The 17,508-nt window shown below is 34.4% G+C and overlaps 1 protein-coding gene across 3 annotated transcripts in view; it reads right to left on the bottom strand.

Moving 5' to 3' along the window:
- The window catches only part of PHIP (PHIP subunit of CUL4-Ring ligase complex), a 108,959-nt gene that overhangs the window by 12,842 nt on the left and 78,609 nt on the right, over positions 1 to 17,508 (bottom strand). For all 3 annotated transcript variants that reach the window (XM_083858468.1, XM_083858467.1, XM_083858466.1), the window contains exons 24-35: positions 16,666 to 16,785; positions 13,003 to 13,110; positions 12,495 to 12,619; positions 12,204 to 12,286; positions 9,013 to 9,124; positions 8,734 to 8,795; positions 7,002 to 7,157; positions 4,901 to 5,021; positions 3,081 to 3,206; positions 1,070 to 1,142; positions 629 to 679; positions 190 to 339 (exon numbers count right to left, since the gene is read on the bottom strand). In XM_083858468.1, the coding sequence (XP_083714594.1) occupies positions 190 to 339; positions 629 to 679; positions 1,070 to 1,142; positions 3,081 to 3,206; positions 4,901 to 5,021; positions 7,002 to 7,157; positions 8,734 to 8,795; positions 9,013 to 9,124; positions 12,204 to 12,286; positions 12,495 to 12,619; positions 13,003 to 13,110; positions 16,666 to 16,785 (1,287 nt within the window). The remainder of the gene's footprint in view (positions 1 to 189; positions 340 to 628; positions 680 to 1,069; positions 1,143 to 3,080; positions 3,207 to 4,900; positions 5,022 to 7,001; positions 7,158 to 8,733; positions 8,796 to 9,012; positions 9,125 to 12,203; positions 12,287 to 12,494; positions 12,620 to 13,002; positions 13,111 to 16,665; positions 16,786 to 17,508) is intronic.

Raw genomic sequence — 17,508 nt, 5'->3', positions numbered from 1 at the left:
TGAAATTAGTTGGGGAAAAAAGTAAACATTATTAAATAAGTGATGATGAAGTGCTGAAAAAAATTCTGTCACTACAGCTGCCTGAAATTTCAGTTCAAAGAACTGAAAAAATGGTCAAAGTTAAAAAAAAACCCAAAACAACACACCACAACTGGATTATAACCAGTCATCTTGTTCTAAATTACTCACTGGGTACTCAAGAAGATCCACTGGTTGTCGAAATGGTTCAGAGTCTTCACACTGAAAAATGAGATTCAGCAGCTCCTGGCATTGCTTCTTCCATGACTGAATGTCATATGACTGAGCTCTGTTACGCAGCCGCCGCTTCGGCTGATGATCCTGAAATGACAATATGGCCTGGTGTATATTAAATAAACTAGCTGCTTTTACAAAATCAAATGGAAAAGTTGCCCCACAGGATATAAATGGATTCACAACATGCAGCAGCACAGACAGATATTCTTTTACATTGAACAGCTCAGTAGAACACATCACTAAGTTCAAAATTTTCAAAAAGTTGACATTACACAACACTAGAAATATTTGGGGTTTACATTCCATTATTTGCAAATACATTTTAGCAATTGTAGCATTAAAAATATAAATTAAAAAAATTACAAACATTTACCTTTCTTTTTCTAGTGGAAGTCCCTGGCACATTTGTATCTTTCTCTTCTTCCTTTGAGCAAGATAATGAGTCACATAAAAAGGTTAAAAAATAGAAACATATATGAGTAGACAAGTTTTTTATACTTTAAACTTATAATCTTAGTCTTTACAGTCCTACCCTCATCTCTCTGAGAAGCATTTCACATGACTGACAATTTTGAGAACCTCTTAAGTCTAAGCAGCATCCTCCAGCAAACTATTAAAGCTTTCTGCACTAAAGGAGGAGAGGGGGCTGGATTTTCCCCCAGTTTCCCAGCTGATAAGAAGAAACATTGTACTGACAGAAAAGTACATTCCACTTCTCAGCAGTGACCAAAACCAGTACTTTGGTCTTCCACAGGACAGACAGTGGTCTTGTTTCTTCAGTGCATCAATGCCAATGCCCAAGACAACCGCTTACCTCATCAGAGTCAGACAACACTTTTTTCTTCATGGAGTTGTATAATGGAATTATATCATAGCAGCTCTGGTCCCTGTAAAAAGAAACACAAGCTAACATTTATTTTCTATCATCATCTGTGGAATCAACTGTAATTTGCCTGGGAAAAGGAAAATATTTATGAAGCCATTCCCAAATGAAATGAGAATGTGTTTAGTGCTATATGAATAGTAAAAACTGAAGTACTAAGTCAAGCTAACCATCTGCTCGAAAAGTTGTAAAAAATAGATCACTTAACAGTGTGAATATTTTAAAACTAAAATTCATAATCCTTTATCATGCATTTGTCAGCTTCAGAAAAATATAATCCTATACTTTATTAAAGATTTGAGGCCCATCTAGCTTTGTAAGGAGAATTACAGTAAATATATTGTACAAAAGCACAATTTATTAATTTAATTTAGCACCCACAATGTGTGACATTTGAAATGCAAGTGTGCAAGGACTAACACTGTTATTGCATAACACACTGATTTTCAATTCTTGATTAACATATAAAACTCCTCTACAAAGGAAAGCTCACAGGTGTTCTACTATATAGTAATACAAACCACTGGGAAGAAAAGTGGTTTGGAACACTTTCACCGCTTGTAACTGTAAACACTCAGCAACTCCACACCAGAATCAGAATCCATAATAGAGGCTACTGCCATTACCACTAGAACAGCTGTGAGAGAAGGTGAAAAAAAGATAAACTAACTGCAACACCCACCTCCCATTTGCAGCTCTTTAAGATACTTGAAAAACTAAGACTTAGATTCTCAGAGGCATCTGGAGATTTCATTCTCATTAGAACCATGGGCTTTACTTTCCATTGTCTAGGCCTTCTACCTTACAGTTACAACCCTAAAAATAAAGTCTGGGCTTTACATGAATTGCTAGTTCACTTAAATTAGTATATTATTAGACTCAAGCTATAGGCCATTATTAAATAAGAATATCCAAGAATATCCACCAATTTAACAAAGCCAATTAGAAACATACACTTTGAAAAACCCTGAGCTGCTTAATTAATCAAAAAAAAAAATTCCACCAAAAAAACATGTAGGACAAAGCTGTTAAAGAATAAAATTAGTAACAGAAAAGCCCTTTAGATACATATCTGTTCCTAATGGTGAATATTTCACTAAAACTTCTAACATCTAAAGCAGTTAAGTGTTTTACACTCTCCAGCAAATATCAGAATTTGCAGGCATTGAAGAAATTGAAGATTTATTTATGGAGTCAAAGTCCTAGATTTCCAAATACTAAACAGAGTTGTAATGTTTTTTTAAAAGCACACAAAATAAAAAAATAACTAGATTCAATTTAATACTGACAAACTAAATCACTAAAAATGGCACAATTTTTGTTAAACTAATAAAGTATCTTGCTGTTTCTACAAGGTGGAAACAGCAGTGCTCATTACGTACAAGCAAACCAAGGCAGTGGGCACAGTAAGTCCTTACAAACTTCAGGTCTGTAGATATGTCAACTGACTGAAAAATCTTAACTATCTGTTACAAAGTTTGTCTATAGATAACAGAATGTTTGGAAGACAGCTACAACTTCAGTCGACTACAAAAGCCTTTAATTCTTATTTTGCATACATATAAAACAATTTTCAAACCTACTATAAATTATACTCTAGATTTTAGAATTATGTTAACATAGCCAGTATTCAACTGAAAATTAGAACTCCTAACTTAACAATTAATATATCTGTAACTCCATGAAGACCCAAACCCATTTATATCATTTAGGAAAAAGTCTCTCAAAATAAAATGCCATGCCAATCTATGTTACTCAATGTATTACAGAACTTGTTTTGCAAACTTTTGAATTTTTTGTCAACATAAGCTCTGTTCTTTTCTGCCCCAACAGCAGACAACAGGTTTAAAATGCACAGCTATCTTATTTTAAAATTCAGATCTCAAAAGGCTCTTATCTTGGTAAGAGGTAGAAATAACAACAGACCTACTAAGCAACTCACTTTATGAAGTGTAGCAGAAGATCTGTGACAAATTTGGCAGATTTGACAATAGGACTTCCAGGTTCATTAAACGTGCGAGTGTTGTGTTCGATGTACCGGACTTCCCACATTAATGAAGAAAGGCGCCTGTACGGAAACAGTTGGAGGAAAAGGAAAAAGAAATAAGGACAATTTTAGCAATGTATATGAACAGAGGAAGAAAACCTTATCATCCCTCTTCTCATGCACTGTTGTTTTCCATTATATCAGTGCACATTGAATACACAGCCCTAAGTGACCAGGCAGCTTCCTCTGGCTTCCCATTCTCATGTTATATTCTGTGGTAGTCTATACAAATAGCTTTAGGAACATACAGCTGACACCCCTCAGGAAACCTCAGCTGTGACACTTTTATTATTCCTCCATAATATATATATATAATCCATCCTATATCGCCTTTGAACTCAGTTGAGGATTAACAAAATTGTAATAAAAATGTTTTAGAGTGTACCTTTTTCTGACAGACAACAATCAGATTTCCCCAGATTTAATAATCTAACTATAGAATAGTCACATTATAAAAAATTATGCACAAAAACAGAATAACTGAAAAAAAATCCAAATTTAAAAAATATAAAATAAAAAGTTAGTAAAGATACTGACAGCATAGCAGTTAGAGTTTTAAGGTAAGCCTCATGAGAAACTACCAAAAATCAAAAGTGATCTGAACAATCCACTAAATGTTAAAAAAAATAAAAATAAAAATAAAAAACCACCTGAAAAGCACAGCACAGTGTGGTTGCTTATTACCTAACTAGGCCTTGGCAATATTACAAACTAAAAAAGCCCAATTTATTGAAGTTGTGTTGATTATCAAAAATAACTGCTTACTCTTTTGACAAGAGAAAACAAAATCCAACAAAAAGTTCTCTCCATCTGACTGCAAAGCAGCATATTACAGAAGAGAAAGCTGGATTACCTCATATTACACAATAAACATGGAATTCAATATTGCAATAGAATCATAAAAAACCGAGGTGCCTTTCTGAAAATTAAAAAGCAAATTTTGTTTAGAATTTGATCTTCATTTAGCATGTATAAAGCACTAAAAATTAACTTTGAAATTTGGCCTAAAACAAAATCCTATCCATATTTATTAAAAAAAAACTAAAGCAACACTGATTTCAAAATGAGGAATAGAAGAAGAAGTCAAGGAAATGGAATAATGTAAAGAATTATACACCTATACAGATATTCACAAAAAAAAAAAAAAAAAAAAAGCCCCCCCAAAAAACCCCACAGCAATTGCAATCATAGTTTAGGATCATTTTGATCAAAACAGTACCAAAAAGTATAAACTATTTTTGTTTCTGCACAACAACTCAGAAGGTCCAACACCAATTATTTAAGAAGTCAGTTTCTGTGCAGCTGCTTAAGTGATGCAAGAATATTTTTTAAAGCATATTAGGACACCACTTGAGATATTTTTTAAGGTTTCTCTTATTAAAATTATTTTAAAAGTACCTTAAAAATTATTAAGTGGAAACTTAATCCTTTGGGCCAAAAGTCACTTTACTAACCCTGCAATTTGAATCTCACATGGAACAAGTCATTTGCATAATCAGGAATTTGAATGCAATGCAGTTCTAATATACATTTTGGAGACGTTAAATCCTTTTTTGAGTTTTAGAAAATGGAAACCTAGATCAAGGATAGAAGATGAAAGAAAGTAAAAGAGCACACTTGTGCCCACCTCCTAGTGTGGTATGACAAGACAAAGAGCTACCAAAAATACAGCTGCTGGTAGATCGATCACAGCAGAACTGAGACTTGGGTCTAACCTGTAAAATCTGCTTTCCAGTCTTTGCTTAATGGTACTGAGGTCTGTGGGATATGCCACAACAGTGCAATACATTGGGTAAGCTTGAAGATCCACTGGTGCCACAAATGCAGAAGCAATATCTAGATTAAAAAAAACCAAAACATATAAACCATAAAAGCCCCAGTGTTACGTACCACAAAGTTCCATAGCAGTTTCAAGATTCACCCCCCTGCAACATAAGCTATTACTTCTTGTTTGAAATGCAGAGCAGTTTCCCAAAAATAACAGTAACTACTCTAGATATTCCAAATGATTTCTGATATTCTATTTACAGTGCATGCTGAGGTGTGTGCTGCACAGCCCATTGCTGCAGTGACTGGGTGCCCATTCTGTTATACCTGAAGCACCACATTTCCCAAAGGCACAGCAACTGCACATTTGAAATACACACATTTGAAAAGTATAAAAATTATACACAGATGAAGGCATGCAATTCAGTATTGTTATTTACAGCACAGCCTCGTTTCATTTCACTTTATATTGCCACTCTCATATCTTCAAACAAAGCAATACATTAAATTCCTGCCATGAAAGTTACAGTGCTATTTCAGCCTCTGTAAGATGCGGGTAAAATCCACGCTCAAAGTAAAATAGAAACACTCTCTCCTGTCCCTACCTAAAAGCCAAGAAGCCTTCCAAAACCAATCCAACATAGTGCTAGAGGAATGCTGAGCAACATAAGTCAGTGCACCTAAACAACCTTGCTTTTTTCTCTCCTGTACTTTTATAATCATCATGAGGGCTTAGACACATCATTCTAACATCTTATATCTCAAGGAAAAATATTGCAATACAAAACAAAACAATCATCTTTAGAAGTCTCAAAAGTCTTTTAAAACAGAAAATATGGTACTGCTAAAAAGACTACTCTTCTTCTAAAAGTTGTTTACTTACTCTTTTGAATGTTCTGGCAACTGGTACTTTGTACCAATGTGCACCATACCTGCTATACCCAAATCCCAAACTAAGTGGTCTGCCATATACCATAATGCAAAATATAAAACCATTAGTCTTAGATGGCACAGCAAAAGCAGCTCAAATTTCATTTCCTCACTTTTTTTTTTTTACATAAATCTCTAATTTGTTCTACTACACTGTACAGATAACTCCTTTGTTTAAGGAGCAAAGGGAGGCTTCTCATGTATGTCATCAAAGAAACTGTATGGGATATACAGGTAATCAGAATTATTTCAAGAGTTAAAATGTTTTTAGCTTTTTTGAAACATAGATCTTACCTTACATTAAATGCTTAAAAAATCAGTTAAACAAAGTATCTGTAACTTTTATATTTAATGCATGACCACTGTTAGCCCAAAATCTAAGACTGCTGATTGAACACCTTTTGATCCCCATAAAGACATAAATAAGACTTGTAATTTAGGCTGTATTTACTGACAGATCTCCATCTAGACATCCATCTTTGATCAGGTAAATTTTGCAGCGATGCATTAAGCATTTTAACAATTACTTTTTCAGAAGCTGTGTGTAAAGAATAATTTCTCCAAATAGCAAGTTGCTTTCTTAAGGCAAATCAATTACTTTTTCCTCAACATTTTGTGTAATTAAGGAAATGTGGGGAAGAAATCAGGAATTAGGAAAGGCTAATACAGGGAAAATCCACACATAGATATGCATTATCTAAGTAAATTTATGGTGTTTTTTCTTCCATCTGTCCATAATTTAGTTAATATTCACTTAATCATAAAGGTTTTAATTTTAACCTCAACTGAGATTCTGGCAAGCTAAAGTTTAAAAATCAAGTACTTGCTTTTAGCATATAAAACCCAAACATCTACCCCTAGCATATATTAAGTTATCTACCAAAAAGCAACAGTTACGTTGGGAAACAGGAAAAAAATTAGGTTTCATAAGTACTGTAAGGTTTTATAAGTACTATAAAAATAAACTCTAAAAATATTTAATGAGAAAGTTTTGTTCCAGTTAATCAAGAGGTTAAATGTATATTTTATCACATTCATTTTGGTAATTTCAGAAGTGCACATGATCATAAGTCTGAAAAATATAAACCAAAACCATTTCCCATATTATTCAGAATTTACCTAGAGTCATAAGTTGGTTTATCCCTGCAATAATTCTGTCACACTCCTCATCTCGGGTCCTGGAACCCCACTCTCCATCCAGAGGTTTGTAGAGCAGCGTTCTACGTTCATCGTCAGTTAAAGGAACACTAGTTCCCAGTTCTTCTGGAAATACAGCTGGAATGGAATATGAAAATTAAATAAAACATAAACGTTTGTATCATGTGTAATACATATACCTGTAAACCAAAGATACCATGAAATCGTTTTTACAAATGTATAGCTCTTGATCTGCTCAAAGACATTTTGGATGTATCCAATATCCTTTCTGTATATTATTCTGTTCTACATTTAAATCCTTACAATGCAGTTTGGTGTAGAGGTCCTTCCTGAAGATTTATCCCCTTCCAAACAGCTAATTGTAAAATTTATTTTAGAACCAGCTAAGACATTCTTTTATCACAGTTAAAACTTGTGGTTTGGTTCTGGAGTTATTGTGTTTAAAAGCCAATATTCTTCGTAATAAGCTATTTTGGTAAGGAATGGCAGATGATTTCCAGATGGAGTTTAAGATAACTTTGACATTGATGCTAAAACATTCTCCAAGTAGTGGTTCTACATTGCCAGAGTTTTGAGTTCAAATGCTAAAACCACAGCTCCTGAGTATGCAAATTAATAGTGTTACCACCTTAGCACCCTTGAGGACCTGCCAATTTTGACAATTTATACTGTAACAGCATATTTTTCAAGTATGATGTTAAGCAGTCCTCTTGAAAAAATTTAAGAAGGTGTAACAAATGTTGATATTTGTGAACATAGCAAAAAAAAAAAAACAAACAGGTTCTGGTTTAGTTATCTTAATCAGTACCTATTCTTTATCTGAAAACGGTTTCTCCTTTAAGTAAAAAGAAAAAGTAAATGGGGTGGTCAATTTTAATTATTTATTTAGTCATGTTATCACTCTAACACCTGTATTTTACTTATGACAAAGAGATACCTATTTAAAAAAAGGATTGAACCAAAATAAAAAGTTGAAATGAACACCATTACTACTTAAAATAATTAAGAATTATTTATGGTTATTTTTGAGAGACAATATTATCAAATGTTTCATGGAAAACACAAGGAAAAAGCCACTGATTTTACTCTGCTTTTTAACAAGAGTTCTATGAAGTCTTAGAAAAACCCAATCAACCAACTAAAAAACTATGGAAGAAGAAATACTATATTCTTGTCTGTGAACACGTGAAGAGTGCCCATGCCATTCTGTCCACTCTGCAGCATATGTATCTGCTACATGTGCTGGGCCAGAGAGGGAGAAAAATCCTGCTATTGCCAAACTCTCTCACAGGCACAGGTTGCATCTGCAATGCACTGAATAGCTGCAGGAATGCTGACATCTCTTAGAGCAGCCAGTTTCCTCAAGCTGACCTAAGGCATGGGTTTATCTTCCTAACTGCAGAAAGAGTTGAGTTTAATTGTACATTATCTATTATTATCTATTATAGCATTTTTTGTATTATTTCTACTTTCAACATCACACAGTTTATCTATCACAACTGTTTTTTCACAGTTCTTTTATCTTGATTCACTTTTAGTTTAGTAATTGATTTAAAGATATTCTTTAAATGCAACTTATGGGCCTTCCTCCCACTCCCCCCAAAATACAGGATTGTTTATGTAAAACCATATAACATTCTTTTTCTTCTTAAAATACACTTGCAAAGCAAATTATATTATTAAGGTAACATACCATTACTTGGTATTAGCTCCATGTCCCAAGGGCTCATCTTCTCAGTATCACCATTGTCCCAGCTTAAAAATAACCACACTTAAGTTATCTACTAATATTGCTTCAACAATGTAATTATTTAATTTTTGCAACAAAACTTTAATTTATACACCACAGAATATTATAATAAACTGGTACAGCGAGATGCATGACTGAATTTAATGGAAGCAAGTTTCTCAGTCAATACTTCATTTGAAGTTAATAATTAGCATAAAGAAGATTGAAGATAAATTTGCTAACCAGACATTGTAGCACTGAAATAAGCTATCAGGATAATCAGGCTGAAGAGGTTCCTGGCTGTCAATTGTTCCAAACCACCAAGCATCATCTATCACTGACCTGAAACGATCACCTAGGTAAGAACACAAAATAATTTCATCAATATAAGGCATGTTACCCTCCCAGAAAAGCAGGTTTAGATATATCTGACTTGATCTTGAATACAGAAATACTTTTGAACATTTATAGCCTCAGCAGGCAAGCTTAAGTCAATGCTCAGTTAAAAACCAACAAAACTATTACATTCTTTCTGAAGATTTTTTCTTAACCAAAATGAAGCTTAATATGGCATTTTAGAAAAATAACAATTTGCAAATCTGCCTACATATTCTTTACTTATGAATTTATTTCTTAATTTCATATAAAAGGTAAGACATATCAATGCTTTAAGTCTCAAATCTTCTTGCATTAAATATGACATGCTACCTCTTAAAACAACTGAGCACTATGACACTTCTGTATGGGGAATATTTTACAAGCTGCTGTGCTCATCCTCCTTAGTTTCTGAAGTGCTTTTTCAGCAATGCAAATGTAACTCAAGAGGTTCATTCTCTTTACTATGCAGGCAATCTGATTGATAATAGAATAAAATTTATTAAAGCTTGCTCAAAAGGTTAGAAAAGTAATTCACTATGACTTGAAATGGCTTCAATACCACAAAGCATTCACGCAGCTGAGAAAAAAGGTCAGAAGCATTATTAAAAAAAATTACACATGAGAATGCATGTATAACACACTATCATAAATGCCAACATTTTCTACAACACATGCCACAAAATTAAGAAACAATTTTAGCATAATATTCTGTTCAATACAAGAAAAAATGTAATTTAAGCCTGAGATTCCAAGAACTACATATTTTTATGTTCATGGGATTTGAATATATACACATTCTCAACTGCTGCAGTATTTGTTCCATTTCAATACATCCACCCTCCGCCCAAATGCTTCCTGAAGTTGTCTGAAATATTAGGAAGTAAATATATTCTCAAAAATGGTCTGCTTTCTTTACTCCATTTTTTAAAATTTTAATGGATCATAAGTAATTCAGGACAATTATAAAGATTCTATTAATAGTCTTAATTGTGCTATATAGAACTAAGTAAACAGAAAATACCTGAAATGCAAGATCAAAAATGTAAATAAGGGCTGATGCTTTATTTTAAAAGAATAATTTATTTTCTGAAGAGTTATAAAATTACAGTTTTCCAATATGACCTTCCCTGGTGATCAGTTTTACACAGAAACATACATAAGTACAACCAGGAGTGACTTCACTGAGCTGAACATTAGGGACATCAAATTCACTTAAAGGTGCAATACACTGGCAGTTGCTTCCAAGTTCTCAAGAGCCACAGCATTCCTACAGACAGAATGCTAAAGCAGAAAACAACATGAGTGAAAGAACCATCTCCTGGATCACTACTTTCCCCTTTCTCCTCTGTGCTACCATTTATGCAGAGAGCAGTCCAAAATCTCTCAGAAGAGGGTGGTTGTAGCAGTTTTCCAGAACTGAGTATCCCTGCATAATGCTTGCTTGAAAATAACAAAAAAAAAAGTCTGTGGAACTCACAGTGGCTGCTATGTAAGAGACAAGTATGCATACCAGTCTAAGACATGCAGCTGCAGGAATACTACTAGAATAGCTCTTAGTCCAAGTATTAAACTTGAAGCTAAACTATACTAAAATAAAGATATGCAATAAATAGAATCTGAATTCAAATAAGAACCTGTAATTTCAAATTTTATGTTTGTTCCTTCTAAAAAGATTCGTACATTAATATAAATTTAATATTAAAAAATACAATAGATGAGCAAATAGTCTTTCTTAAAACAAAGCCCAAACAACAACAAAAATTCACATTATTTACATTGGAAGCTTGATAAAAGGTCCTGCTACTTCCAATGATTTGTGTAGCTTCAATTTATTCCAGACTGCAAATTCCTTGAAATACAGTACCAGCTCAGGAAGCCTGGTAGGCTATTCACAAACAAACTATGGCAATCACTCTTCTGCTGCTGTCATGATTTTGTGCAAAAACATGGCATGGCAGAGGAGGACAAGACCACAGATCCATAACCATGAGGAAAGAGCAAAGCTTAATGACCTATTAGTAAATCTCCATCAACCTTGTTACCTATGAAATCTTTAAACTGAAATTATCTTTGAAGAAAAAAAATCAAGGTTTACATTTCTTATTGGATCAGAAGACGAGGGTTTTTACCAAATTCCCTACAGAACTGAAGATGAGCTGTCTTTTCAGTTAACATAGTATGAAATACGAGACGATATGGAACTTATTCCTATGGCATCATGTAATTCATACATTTACTGCTAAGGCACACACCCTAAGGATATCAAAGAACAGGAGATTAATTCATTCCATTGCTGAAAGCTGATCTTTGTCATCATATGGTAAAGATGATTAGGAAATAGATCTGACTGGAGGACCTAACAGTCAAGGCCATTGTTCCAGTATCCAGTACTCTGAAATAACTGGGCACAGGCAAAGTAAAAGAATCCAAGTCATTCCCTCATCATTTGGCAGCGAATTATAACTATATTCACTTCAGTGAAGCTAAACCACAGGGTTTAGAACAGAATTCAAAAAGTATAAGGAGATGGAAGGAGCATTCTTGTCATACAATCTAGACCATCAATTTGCAAATTTTGAAGAAGTATTCACATGTTTTCAGCAGAAAATTCAGAAATTGGGAAAAAATAATCCTAGTAGCAATGCAGTTGTAGGAGGGCCTTCAATTAAAAAAAAAAAAAAAAGAAAAAAAAAAAAAAAAAAAAGAAAAAAAAAGGATACAAACAAGATATAGGCCACAAGACCTTATCAGCTAGCAATAAACACCATATTCCTAAAACCTACCCCTAACTATTCTCTCTGCAAATATACAATTGAAATTTTCTTTGCACTTTCTTTAAAGATCACCTTCAGTATTTTGCTTCCTTGCTGCCACTTTGGTCAAGGACTAAGCAAAACTCCCCAGCTAACCGTGGGCAGAGCTTACTCTCTGACTTCAGCTGAGTATTAGGATTTCTTTACCATAACCTACTTTTAAGGAAGTTATCACAAAAATAGATAGACACTTAGAAAAACACACAAACAAAACCACGGCACACAACTTTCCCCACAACTCACCTATATTCCATCGCCTATGCTTTGCATCATCAAATTGTTGCCTCAAAACTAGGAAGTCTATGACATCTGGCATATCATGGTACCTAATTACAACAGAACACATAACTATTAAGCGATAAAACAGCAAGAGCATAACATAAAGCACTTATATAAAAAATTAACGCTTTGAATTCAACACTTGAAAAGCACAAGCTCAATATTAATGTATCATTTAACTTTCAACCTCAACACCCCCCTGGCCATCCCTACCCAAGAAAAACCCCAATCGGCACACAATATTCCTTTCCTTACTTCATGGTGAAGGCTCCTCCTGTCAGTTTACCCGTGTCAGGGTCAAGGAAAGCTAGCTTAAGACAGCAGAGAGTAGGCAATCCCACTTCATACTTAATCCCAACTATTTTCATCAGTTCTTGCTCCTAGAATAAAAAAAAATACTTTGTACCACCACTGAAGTTAATTGAAACATGAAAACATGGGTATATTGAATGTACTATAATACTGCCAGATCACATAAAAATCAAGAATATGAATTGTAGTCTTCCACAACAAGTTATTATTTCACAATGCAATATGTTTGAAAAATATTTTGCTATGAAGTATAACATATCTGCTCAAGCTAATAGAAAAAGTAGTACAGGTTAAGGTGGGATTTCATTTGATTATTAAGTTAAATTTTTCCCCGTATCTTACAACATTAAGAACACTAGATTTATTTATATCAGGGACTTTACATCCAGTTAGTTTCTACTTTTTTTTTTTTTATATTAAGATACAAACAAAAAAGAAAAAGAAATCATACCCGCAATTCCATTTTATGCCATGGTTGTTTCTTGGGATTAATATGATATATTTTGTTCTTCTTGGCCATTACAACGTATGCTTCATGACCTTGTCGGAAATAGTAAACCTGAAAGTGAAATGTGACAGTTATCCTACAGAGACTTTGAGGAGCTGAAATGCTAACAAGTCACTGCCATACAATGTGCTTACTTTCTATTTCATCAACTTTTCAGTCTGTTTTCCTGCCAAAGTCATGGGTTCTCAAAAAATTAAGTGGAGCAAAACTTAAAAAGCTATTACAGAAACATTTACAGAAAAAAGTAGGAAAGAATTAGAACATGATTTCCTGTATGAACAAAATACCATAAATTGCATGTGAGAGAGACCAACAAAATTAGTGACAAAACCATCCATTTATCATTGCACCATAGAGCAATTCAATGACAGTAACAAGAATTCCACTAATCCACCTGTTTATACATCACTGCAGAACACCCATAAGTTAATAATCAAGTATCACTAAATTCACTATCTAGCTTATCTTTTTTGAACAAGAAACATATTCTAGAAGTAGTCTGTTATTTTTCTGATAAGATTTTGGTGTTAGCTTCCATATCACTGAAAAAAACCCCTAACAAAGTCCTGAGCAAACTAAAATAGACATTCCCAGTGCATATTCATTTTTTCTAATCCTTCCAATATAAATTTCTGTGGTTCAGACATCCAGAGCCTAACAGTTCTACTTTGATCTTGTTGTATACCGTACCACATGGATGAATGCTTTTATTAAAAGCCATCACTGTAATGAGGTAGTAAGCTGAAACCCATAAACATGTATGCAAGGAATGTATTTGAAATGCGAAACAGAGGTTCCACAAACTAGTTAGAACAAAGATTTGATAAATGGCTGTATTCTTGGTACAATGTATACCAAACAAAAGATCCTCTTCAAGTGTCCCAACATGGGATTTCCATTTAATGGCACAAAGGAAAGAGCTTTAATGTAAAGGTCCAATATAACAAAAAAAAGCAGAGCAGAAATCCTTCTAAGCTTCAAAATATACAAATAAACACGCTAATATTTGTATTTCTACCTGTTTTCCAAAACTCTTGTATCATAAAACATTATAAAGAAGCCTTTGCCAGGTTTCTACATTAACAGGTACTGAACTCTTCGGGTCACATGGCAAACTAACTTTTTTTAATGGAGGACTCAGCACCTCACAGGTTTTTTTTAAATCCCTGTTTTTAGAGTATTCAATATGCATAATATCCTCATAGGGACAAAACACACAGCAGCTGTGTGCATGAAAGCAGTGAGAATCTCCTAGGCACTGTCAAAATTTATCTGCCAGGAAAAGGAATAGAGGCTACTGAGACACATCTGAAGGCAAATTTACATTACACTCTCAACATCGTGATGATTGTTTCCTATTCATTTCAGTGAATCAAAACAAAAAAAAAAAAAAGTGCCCAGGCTACAAGCAATCTCTGCTACACTTAGAACCACTACATAAATTCAACCCACTGTTTACACAGGTGAAATATTCTTTATTTTGCAAATGCCTCTAAGCATCGCACCTTCTGTCAGAAGAACAAACTGGGAAGATGTAGCTGTGAAAAAAAAATTTCATGTCTTTTCCCAGGAAATAATATTTTTATTCTTGATGAATTCCTGCTTCTGCATGTTTGTTGTAATACCGAGACAAAACTGGGTTTTATCGTGTGAAGGGCAGAACAAAAAACAAACATGCCTTGGATTTGGATATTCAGACAGCAAAGTTGCAACCCCATCTCTCTGGTGTGTTTCCAATGTTCCTCAAGACATAGGGCAGAGATCTGTAAACAGCACTATTCAGAAAGGGAAATGGGATGGTATGTGCTATTCTTATACACTAAGTGTAACTAAATATAGCACTACTCATTTTTCTTACTTGCTTGTACGGCTTGGAAACAAATTTGGAATATATCTCCCCCCAAATCTTATAAAACATACTTACATCCAACAAAATGTTGGAAGGCCACACAATATCTCTTCTCACAACATTTCTCTAATTAAATTAACCCTTTATTTCTCTGTATCTCAAAGGTAACTTTCTAGATTACTAAATTCTCTTCACATATTAAGTAAATCTGGGGATGGCAAGTATCAGAGATGGAATTGTAGACAGTGGCTCAATTACAAACATACTCTCTATTGGTGCAATTATTCCTACTTTCTAGGCACAGGACACAATTTCCTGTTCTCCCATATAAAGCATTTTCAGCAAAAAGATGTACTCTATTTAGATATTCCTAGTACACACTGTACGTGCTATTCAGCAGGTGCCAAATCAAACACAACTGTTTATCTTACTAAACCAATGCGATGTTAAAGTCTCCTGAGCAGTATGGTACTGATAAATCCTTGGCTGCTTCGCTGTATCCAGATGGTATCAGGCACCAAATATATTTATTTGGACTTGATCTTTTGAACAGCAGAGCCTCCAAAACATGCTTACTGGAGGGCATCAATCCATAAGCATTTTCTCTAGCTGCAACTCTCAACTTGCAATGTTCCTTCCCTCCCTCCCTAGCTTTGCTGATGTAATTTTTGCATAGCTGTGCTGTGAACTGGATCAGTGAAGTGATCCAGTAAAAACAGAACTGCTTGCACATGCAACCTCTCTCCTGATTGAGTTTCTAAGGTGGTGCCCACAAAAAGCTTTAGCTTGGGAAAAAAGTTAATCATTTTTGCCACCATGTCAAGTATTTCTCCAACAGCATTCAGAAAGTGTGAGCTATACAACAACTCTGTTTAGTAACTCAGAAAACATGCTGCTCCCCAAAGAGACAACACACTGCCCATTACAGCATAAGCCAGCTATTTCCTCTCATTTTAACCTCAGGGGGTTTAAGAAACATGCACAGATTGGCTTTCAAGATTGCATTCTACCTAATACTACTTATTCATAGAATTCACTCTAATGTTCACCTGCTACATATTCCAAAGTAGAAACTGGTGGGTATCCTTTTGCTGCCATATTTTGAGACATCTGGGTCATGTTTACAAAGTATTTACAGTCTGGTTTGTATAAAATACATATATACAAAACTTTTCTCATGGTTTTCTGCTATAAAAGACTAGCAGTTGTTTGGTATCAGGAACACAAGTGATAAGGACAATATCAAAGTTTTCCTTCAGAAACTTTTTTTTTTTTTTTTAATTACATCAAAACAACCACACTAAGCAAAAAACCTCACAATCTTCTCCAGAAGGCTTAATTCCTGGTTTTTATTTCAAGCCCCAAACTGAAGTGTGTTTTCCAGAGTTAATTTCATATCTGATTTCTTACCTGTTCTTCAGGATACCAGATGCTCTACAATTAAGGAATACTTTCATGACATACAGCACCTCACACAGCTTGTCTACAGGTGTCATAAGGAAATCAACACACTGAATACCATACAAGAAGGAACACTACTGCAACAGTATGAAATAATAATAAAAAGTCAAAGCAACACTATGCAGAATATTTTCTAAGTACATGGAAGCGAAAGTAAATTTTATCCAGATCAAAGAATGTTTTTAAGAAAATCCAAAATATTTTTATTATAAGTCTCAGGGGAAAAAATGCACAGATGAAAATACAAAAGGCAAAAAGAAGCAAGGACACAAAGAGAAAGGAAAAAACTACAATACCTCATCCCCCATCTGTGGGACAAATGGGCACCGCCGAGGAACAGTGTCTGTAATCCATGCTGAAGGCAGCCATTCTTCCAGCGTCAAACCATTTTCTGCCAGAACTCCCACAGCCAGCCTCTGAAGAAAACATACACAGAAGATTAGTACAAAATTATTGCGAGTGTAAGGATTAATCTTAACTGCATTTTGAGTTTTTGGGGGGAGTGTGGGGATGAACTCTAACAGAAACTGAATTTAGTAACAGCCCAATAACTATGTCTCACGCCCAAAAGGATAAAATAAAAGCATGTCATTCTCTTGAACCAAATTCACATGGTTGCCTTGGCAAAAAAAGGCACTAAAATTATACAGCTGCCTCCAATTAAGGAACCTTGCACAAAACAAGGAGGAAGAGATTTATGAGGTAAATCATGTGAAGAGATTTATGAGGTAAATCATGTGAAAATTACCTGGATTGGGTACATCCACATTACATACTGGCAAATTTACTATAAAGTGCTGTGGAACTGCATTCTCAGAATGTATTTCCACATCACATACATGTAAGCAATGACAGTCAGGGCAGTTGCTGGTCCTAGTTGCACACTGCTTGTCTGTATCTAATAAGTTAGATAAACCAGAGGTTTGTACAGCCATTCAAGCAAGGCTGCTTTGAAATTCTTAACAGGATCTTGTGTGTGTGTACAGAAAGCAACTCTGGATGGCTGTACAGAAATCCACTTCATACAGCCACTGCTGGAGGCCTCTGCATCTCCAGACTCCAAATAGGGTATGCCACGTGTAATTCCGTTACACCAATTCAAATGTGGTTTCACATGACAAGTAGTACTGTGATTATTG

The sequence above is a fragment of the Zosterops lateralis genome (genome assembly GCF_965231275.1).
Source record: "Zosterops lateralis genome assembly, chromosome: 3".
Classification (NCBI taxonomy): Eukaryota; Metazoa; Chordata; class Aves; order Passeriformes; family Zosteropidae; genus Zosterops; species Zosterops lateralis.
The sequence above is the reverse complement of the archived record's forward strand: the minus strand, read 5'-3'. Positions and strand labels throughout refer to the sequence as shown.